The sequence below is a fragment of the Vombatus ursinus genome, unplaced genomic scaffold (genome assembly GCF_900497805.2).
Source record: "Vombatus ursinus unplaced genomic scaffold, bare-nosed wombat genome assembly UNPS02014793.1, whole genome shotgun sequence".
Lineage (NCBI taxonomy): Eukaryota > Metazoa > Chordata > Mammalia > Diprotodontia > Vombatidae > Vombatus > Vombatus ursinus.
Window position 1 is genome coordinate 15,552,010 of NW_020954571.1, and position 8,684 is coordinate 15,560,693.

Sequence of the window (8,684 nt, forward strand, 5' to 3'; positions counted from 1 at the left end):
CTATAAAATGGGGATAATACATATGCATACTACCTGCTTCATACGGCTGTTGTGAGGAAAGTGCATCCTAAGCCAGAGAACACTGTAAGAATGCAAAATGAGATGATGGTCTTTGTGCTCCAGGACCTTTGCCCCTGTCCTTGTGGACACTCTAAAGATCCTTTCTGGGCCTTGGCTTTCCCAAGGTGTAAATGGTTCCAAACAGGAACTTACCCCGGCCCCTTCCCTCTGCCCCAGCCTGGCCGATGCCTTATTTAGTCTGGCTTGACTGCTCATGCTTTTCTTGGGAATGTCTATATATAGGGGAAGAAGCCAGTGCCATTTGCTGCTGTCCATCCTGACCTCTCCTTAGCATTTTAGTGCTCTGGATCCCTCCCCCACATCTCCTCATCCCCTCTGCTCAGCTGCTTTCTGGGGCTCTCTTGATCCTCTTCATTCTTCTCTCCATCTGTCTTGTGCCCCGCCCAGGTGGGGGTCAAGGGTGAGGGGGGATGGGACATGTCTCCCAATACTGGAGGCTTGCTATTTTCTAGTCTCCTATGGGGGATAAGCAGGAAATTGTCAGGGCTGCTCACTGGCTCTCAGACTAGGGCAGGACTGACTTCTGACACCCACTTAGCTCCATGTGTGGTCTGGGAGAAGAGGGGATCTCCTCTTTTTGGGTTTCAATTTTCTCCAGTGTAAAATGAAGAGAGTTGGACTAAATGATCTCTGAGCTCTAAATCTAAAATCTAAAATAAAAAACCAGCTCTTACATTTGTTGTTCTGTTCTCTACTGTGCTTTCCATTCTGATGTGCTGAAGGTTCCTTTTATCTCTACCATTCTATAATTTTAGAGTCTCACTCCCCAACTGCCCCCTAAAAACTACCAGATGTCACTAGTGTCCAGAGAAGCCAACAATATACTTCCATTCAAGCAAAAGAGAAGGCTCCCCTGCGTCTGGTGTCCTTTACCTTCTCTTTCTAGGGCAAAGTTCTTTTTGTCACTGCCTTATTCCTCTGTCTAGCCATAGTCAGGTCCTTCTCACTGCTTGTTATAACCCAGCTTGAGACAGGTCGGGGGTCCAGTGTAAAGGCTCCCTGAGTGGGAGGAGGGTGGGGCCTCCCCATAAGGGTCTTGGAACATCAAGGCAGGCACCTGCTTCAAGGTTTAAGTTTACCCAGGGCGCCTTGGCTAAATTAGGTAATGGGATCAGACTTGGGGAGGGGCAGATGCAACAGAGCTCTGGGAGCTAATTGGATTGGGGAAGGCTGGGGTACAAGGGTGTCCAATCCCAGGAAACGGGGGAGGGAGGAAAAGCAGTAGCCCCTACAAATATTGGGGACTGGGGTGGTAGGGAGCCTTTGGGTGTGGAGTGCAGAGGAGTTGGGACTGACTGCAGCAGGGGATAGTGTGACCGGTCACCATGGTAAGTGGGCCTCCCTTTCCCATCCACCCTGAGATCTTCACCCTCCCCCAGAAATTCTGAGGGGAAAACTGAGCCTTATCTCCCTCTCCCTGGACTTTCATGGCTCCCAAAGAGGCCAGGATGCCCAGGCAACCAGAGGTCCCTGGCCCAGATGAGGGGCGATATGGGGTAGAGGAAAACACAAATTTAGAATATGGGTTATGAGTCTTGACTTAGTCACCAACTTACTATGCCTTTACCCCCTCTCCCTCTCCCCCAACCCAAGTCATTTAACCTCTTTCTTCAACTGTAAAATGAGAAGACAGTCTTTCTAAGGTCCTTTCTAGCTCTAAGCCTCATGGATTATTGAAGCTGTAAGGAACATGGCCATTCAGGGAGAAGGAGCAATTTCTCTGAAGTGTCTCCAACTCTCACCTGCCCTCCCCAACACGGAAGTAGTATAGTGTGGTAAGAATTGCTGGAATTAGAATTGAGGAACATAAGTTCATCTTCCAGCTTTGGCATCTACAATGTGAGTGACCTTGGCTAAGTAATGGAGCCTCCCTGGGCTTCAGTTTTCTCACCTGAAAAATTCAGGCATTGGACTGTAGGACTCTCAGTTCCTTTCCCTTTACAAGCCCATGATTCTCTCTCTGGAAGTTTTCTTGGAGTGAAAGGCTAATGTCATCTTGGTCTCCTTTGACTGCAGAGAAAAGAGGCTCCTGGGCATTTAGGACTTAGAGCATCTGCCCTCTTCTGCCTTTTTGGGGCACCAGGCAACAGGGGGTTTCTCTGCCCCAAGTGCCTCCCTCTCTGGCTTTTACTATTTTTGTTCAAGGAATCTCAAAGACTTTGGGTCATCTTACAACTGAGCCTGGAGGGCAGAGGGAGTGCCAAGGAAAAGGTAGAAGGAGCCAGAGACAGAGGGGCTCCCTTGGCCCTTGAGCAGGGGCTCTGGGGTATGAAAAGGCACAGCTTGTGGTAGAGTGAGAAGAATACCAGACTTAGATGAAGGGGCCTGGGATCAATTTCATCACTGCTTGTTCCTGTTGGGTCTCAGTTTCTTCCTAATCTACAAAATGGGGGACTCAAGTATTGGGCTTAGTTGGACTTTATGGTTTTTTTCAGCTCTAAATTCTACAGGCCTTTGAGGGAAGAGGCATTCTTTAGTCTTCAATACCTCACTTCCCCCTGCCCCCCCCCAGCCCCCAACTCCCCAGCTCCTCCCTCCTTGTCCTCCTAGCTCTTCTTTGAGGAGTAACTGGAGCCTGGGCCCAGCTGTTCTTACAGCCTCAGCCTAAGAATAGCCAAGGCCTGGGGTGGGACATGGCAGGGGGGAGGGGATGTGGAGAGATGGGAAGGGGTCCTATGATCCCTCATGCTCAGGCCTGTGGAGATTCTGAGTTTAGGCCTTAGCCTTAGACTTCTCAAATCCCTTTATTGAGCAATGGGAATAAATTAATAAATTCCTGGAACTAGAAGGGGCTTTGGAGATCAACCCCTTAATTTTTATTGATGAAGAAACTGAGGCCCAGAGAAGGGAAGTAACTTGCCTACAGTACCACATGAAGTCAATGGCAGTGCTAGAACTCACACTCATGTCTCCAGACTCCTAATCTGAGACTTTTCCCAGTAGATTACACTGCCTCACAAAAGCCCTGGCAGGGACATGTGATTACCCCCATTTGGCAGAGAAATTGTCTGAGGCCCAGAGAGGTTAAGCATTTTACCCAGTTATACTCCATTAAGGCAGAATGGGGTAGTGGATGGTGTACTGAAGTCAGAAGTTCTGGGTTCATATTCCAGCTCTTCCACATCCTTCCCTTTGACTTTGGGCAAATCACTTAATTCCTCAGGTCCTCAATTTCCTCTTCTCTAAAATAATGGGGTTGGATTAAATGATCTCTTAGGGCCCTTTCATCTCCAATATTCTGTCATTCTTTCCAACAGTTGGTGGCTGAGATCTCTCATCTCCACTGTCAGTTCTAATCTATACCGCTCTCTGTGGAGGGCCCGTTGTCCTCAACCTGATGAATGAGGAAGTAGTAGGGATGAGACCATCAGTTAGTCCTCTGTCTATGGTCTGCTGTATTAAGGAACAGGGATGGTATTGCTTGGCTGGCCCCCATGAAGAGGATACCCTATGTGTCCTTTCCTAGATCGACTCCCTAGGAAGCCTAGGTTTGAAATAGCATTAGTATTGGGGGAGGGGTAGTGATGGTGAATTTTGATACAGCTTCCTCACAACCCAGAACTAAAGACGTGGTAGAACAAGATGTCAGAGGCTACCAAACCAAGAAGACTTTGAGTTCAGAGATTCTATATCTGTCATCTAAGGACTTGATCTAACTACTAAGTAAGAAGAAATTTATCGTTGGCCACTAGATGGTGATTTTGGGGGACACAGAAACTCATAGGGTCATAAAGTTTAGATCTAGAAAGAACCTTTAGAGACCATCTAGTCCAGTCCCCTATTTTCCTGACAGGGAAATAGGGACCCAGAAAAGTGAATGACCTGCCCAAGGTTACATGAGTAGTAAAATAGGGATCTGAACATAGGTTCAACAGTGAGAGGAACTCTTGGCTCCCCACAGCCTAGCCCTTCTCCTGGGGGTCCCCCTTTACCTTTCTTCTTCCTCTTTTTCTCTGAGGCCTGGTACCTGACTTCTCTTGTATCTTGCAGACGGACCAGCAGGCGGAAGCCCGGTCCTTCCTCAGCGAGGAAATGATCGCTGGTGAGTGTGTATTTTGGGAGGTGGGCAGTGGAAGGAACTGTTCTTGGCTAGGAGTGAACTTATGGCCATGCAAGTCCTCAAGGTTAACAGATCCTCCTTGTTATTCTGCCACCCTTCCTCTCAGAGTTCAAAGCTGCCTTTGACATGTTTGATGCTGATGGTGGTGGTGACATCAGCACCAAGGAACTGGGCACAGTGATGCGGATGTTGGGCCAGACGCCCACCAAAGAAGAGCTGGATGCCATCATAGAGGAGGTGGATGAAGATGGTGAGCGGGGGATCTCCCCGGAGGTATGAGGAGTGGGTGACTGCATTTGGGCAGGTCTCTGACGCTCACTCTCCCAAACCCAGGCAGTGGCACCATCGACTTTGAAGAGTTCTTGGTCATGATGGTGAGACAGATGAAGGAGGATGCGAAAGGAAAGACTGAGGAGGAGCTGGCTGAATGTTTCCGTATCTTTGACAGGTCAGGCCTGGTGCCCACTGGGCCATGATTCCCTGGGACAGAGTTAGTGAGGCGAGGGAGTGGAGATGAGCCGCTCCAAGGATCTTAAAGTTCAGACTCAGCCCTAGTGGGGCGGCTGGGGAAGATGTATGTGTGGGGGCCGGGCAAGTGGGTGGGGAGAAGAAGGGGCTGGAGAGGAAGTAGAGTAAGCTGAAGTGGGAAAAGGGGGCTCAGTAGCCCTGGGTCCCAGGCCTTGGAGGCTGTGAACTAAATGATCTTTAAGGACCCTTTTAGCACTGGTTCCTTTGGTTCATTGCAAGGCTGCATGTGGGGCAGTCCTTGTGTCAGTCTCTTGAGGGGCTACCTGAAGAACACCTGGTCTCTTCCCCCTTTTCTCCCCCTCCCCTCCCCTCCCCCAAGGAATGCTGATGGCTATATTGATGCTGAGGAGCTAGTGGAGCTCTTCCGAGCTTCAGGAGAGCATGTGACAGATGAAGAGATCGAATCTTTAATGAAAGATGGAGACAAGAACAACGATGGCCGCATTGACTTTGATGGTGAGGGGCAGGTGGGGGGGGCTGAGCACGGGTACAGTGGGGAGGGAGTGAGGGAAGGCGAGGAATTGAATAGGCATGTTCTGAAGAGAGGGTCAGGGTCGGGAGATGGGGAGCTCCAAGACCCTGCTTCCGATCCTAGCAAGTGGGAGGCCCCCAACTTGCTGCGTAGCCTTGGATGAGTAATTTTCTTTCTTCAGGCCCATTTTTGTTTTCTGTACAATGAGGGGTTTGACTTCATTTCTAAGGTCCCTTCCAGCTGTGATATACTGTAACATATATACATCAACAAGCAGATGTTTTCACTAAGAAGTTACTAAGGCAGGGAGGATGAGACTTTGTTCTGAGGCACAGATACAAAGATGAAAATAGTCCTGTCCCTCAAGAAGCTTCCAGTCTAGATGTGGGTCCCTGAGGGGTGTAGTGAAGGGTATTGCATTTGAAGTCAGATTATGTAAGCCTGAGCTGGGCACTGCCACTTACTATCTAAGAACCCTAAAGCAAATCACTTGCCCTCTCTGGTCTCAGTTTTTCTATAAATTGAAGGACTTAGAGTCCTTTGTTTCTGAGCTCCTTTCCAGGTCTAAACCATATGAATCAATAACCCTGGGCAAGCCAGTGCTGTGTGCTCAGAGCAGTCCAGGTCTGTGGCCTTTCCCCCTAACTCAGTGGTCCCACCCATACCTTTTCTGATTCCTCTTCTCTCCCCTTCCTTCTTGCAGAGTTCCTGAAGATGATGGAGGGTGTGCAGTAAGAATCCAGCACAGCTCAGTCTTGTTTTGCCCCACCCTGCCCTGTCCCACAAGGGTTCAATCTGAGATTCAACTGGCTCCCATCTCCCTGAGATCATTCAGGACTGTTCATCCCTCCCCATTGTCTTCTGCTGCCCTATTCCCTCCCTTATGTGATATTCCCTCTCCACTCCCTCCCTTGCCCTCCCTTTCCTGGGCCAGGAATGTGTAAATGTCAGTAATAAAGGGAAAAAAGATTTCAAATGGAGTGGGCCTCCGGGGTCTGTGCTGCTCCACCACCTAGGCCTAGAGAATACTGGGTTTATCTAAATCAAAATTCTTGGACCCTGGGCCAGTCACTTAATCTCTCTCTGCTTCAGTTTGCTCATTGACCAAATGGGGATAATAGCACCCCAGGGTCACAGGGTTGTGGTGAGGATAATGTAAAGTCCTTTGCAAATCTTAAAGGCTTTGTTTCTAAATAGAAATGTTAGCTATTGCAATTTAGGTTTGATGTGAGGGGAAAAAAATCTGAACAATTACAGCTGGAGTGTGACCTTGGGCTTTCCCAAGTGGAATGGGCCATCTCAGGAGATAAGGAGTTATCCTCCATTCTGAAGGTCTTCATATAAGGTCTAGATACTCACTGGTCAGTAGCTCGTTAAGGGCAGTCTGGTTCAGGTCGGTGGGGGTTGTGGGGGGAGGGCTGGCTATAGACCGAAGGCTCGGTCTGTGCTTAGCTTGTGGTCACACAGTTAGTGTGAGAGGCGGGGATCAAACCCAGGAGAGCCGGGGGTAGCGAGAAGGAGGAAGAAGGGGAAAGCAGGCTAGCCAGACGATGCAGCTAGGGTAGAGGGAGCTGGTGGGTCGGCGCTTTCTGGCTGTCTCCGCCTTCTCCAGATCCAGGAGGGGTGGGGAAGGGGCTGGCCGCTGGCAAGGGCGGAGGCTGGAAGCGAGAGAGGACTGGGCTTTGGGACTCCAGACTGAGGCCAAGGCCAAGATCGCCCAAATCGAGGGAGGCATGCGGGGCGCTGGGCCGGGGGAGAGGGCGCGGGAAGCCCGGGAGCCTGTGGCCGAGTGCAGGGCGGCGTACGAAGCGCTCAACAGGTTCACTGCGAGCTACAGGCAGTTGGTGTTGGGAGTGGGCAGCTCGGCGGACGGGAGGAGGCTGCGCCGAGCTCTGGAGGAGAGCGGCCGCAGGGGCTTCGAGCTGAGTCTGGGTGAGCAGACAGGGCACGGGGGCGGACAGAAGGGGCAGGAGCGGGCGGGCCAGGGGCTTCCAAGCCACCGAGTGGGAAGGGCCCTGCGTTTGGAATAGACCCTGGGTTCGAGTTTCGACTCTGCTGCTTTGTTGCCTGGCTTTTGCTTCGTAAAAAGAGGGGAGACTTAGTGGCCCTCTTAGGATACCTAGTCGCACTTGCAGACCGTTCCCCAGATCATAGGACCTTAGGATCATTTCAGCCTCTGAAAGTGAGGTTCTGAGCTTTTAAAGTTCTCACTGTAGCTACTGAGATCTATGTAACCCCCTGCCTGCCCTCCCCTTCCCTGACTGCGGCTGCCCCTGCTGTTTGCCCTTTCTTTCCCGTCCCCCCACCAGGACTACGGAACCAGCTTTTGGCCGAGCTTGCAGAACCAGGGGGCACGCAGGAAGAAGAGGTGAAGATGGAGCTGGAGAGGATCTGGGTGCTCTGTCTGTCTGCCCTGGAAATTTTCCTGCAGGATCTGGGTCGGGCCCATGACCTCAGCCAGCTTTTCCCCTTGCCATCTCTGGCCTCAGGGACCCTGTTGGTCAACACTGGAGTTACATCCTTTGGGCCCAAGGGATGGAGCCTGAGACGGCCCAGTGGGAAGGCCTCCGAAAGAGCTAGGGAGCTGCCTGAAGAGCTGGCCCAATGGGGGCAACGCCTGGAAGAGATGCTCGTGGAGATGGAGACCAAAGTCAATGTACCTGTGTGGAGTGTGGAGGCCACAGTGGGTGGTCCTGGAGCTGAAGAACCTAGCCTTGAGGGCTCGGCTGGGAGGAGTCCTCGGGGATGCTGTGGCCAGGCTCCATTCAGACTTCAATCTCATTGCATAGTGGCATGAAGGAATCTAGGGCTAGTGCAGGGACATCTCCCCCCCTCCCCTTGAGAGGTCAGTAGATCTTCTACACCAGGGGAACCACTTTCAATGTAAGGCTAAGTCACGTTCTTTCCCAGTTCAAATCCCAGCAGGATGTGTGATGACCAGGGAGGCATTAGAAGAGAGAAATAACTCTCTTACCCCAAGAGTGAGGCCGAAGTGTAGCTACAAAGACAGAACAGCTGGGAGGCAAGATAATAGTGAAGAAACAAACTACATAGTAGAGGACTCAGGTTCTAGGTCCCTTGATTTAGCTATGTCTAGTTTTCACTTTCCCCATCTATGGTAAAGGATTGGTTTGGATGAGCTGATCCAGTTCCAGGATTCTTTCTAATTCAAAACATTCCATGGCTTATGTTGTAATGTCTTCCCTAGCTCTGCCACTGTACACTGCTTGCTAGAGAGACTAGCCCAGACCCTGGGGAATTGTTTCCTCTAGGACGAGGCTCAGCTTACAGCTCCTTAGTTCCCCATCCTGCCTCTACAGAGCCAAACAACACAGTAACAGCTTAAAAAAAAACAACAACAAAACTTTATTTATTTATACATTAATGTTGAGGGCTGGACAAGAGTTTAAGAAAAAAAAGAAAAGGAAAACAGTCTATGAAACACAGTGCTGTACAGAAAAGAGGAGAAGACAGGTTATGAGGAAGGGAAAAAGATACACACACACACACACACACACACACACACACACACACACACACACA

At 50.4% G+C, this 8,684-nt stretch overlaps 2 protein-coding genes across 2 annotated transcripts; both read left to right on the forward strand.

The window, feature by feature from the left end:
- The first annotated feature begins 1,352 nt into the window (after positions 1–1,352).
- Positions 1,353–6,094, forward strand: TNNC2 (troponin C2, fast skeletal type). Its single transcript, XM_027869711.1, has 6 exons — positions 1,353–1,409; positions 4,072–4,123; positions 4,248–4,391; positions 4,475–4,589; positions 4,989–5,125; positions 5,845–6,094. Exons 1-6 carry the CDS (start codon positions 1,407–1,409, stop codon positions 5,874–5,876), a joined length of 483 nt encoding a protein of 160 aa, XP_027725512.1. The 5' UTR covers positions 1,353–1,406; the 3' UTR covers positions 5,877–6,094.
- A 780-nt stretch (positions 6,095–6,874) lies between these two features.
- On the forward strand, positions 6,875–8,672 carry LOC114048704 (regulator of G-protein signaling 9-binding protein-like). The gene is made up of 2 exons (XM_027869792.1): positions 6,875–7,073; positions 7,451–8,672. Exons 1-2 carry the CDS (start codon positions 6,875–6,877, stop codon positions 7,936–7,938), a joined length of 687 nt encoding a protein of 228 aa, XP_027725593.1. The 3' UTR covers positions 7,939–8,672.
- The last annotated feature ends 12 nt before the right edge of the window (positions 8,673–8,684 follow it).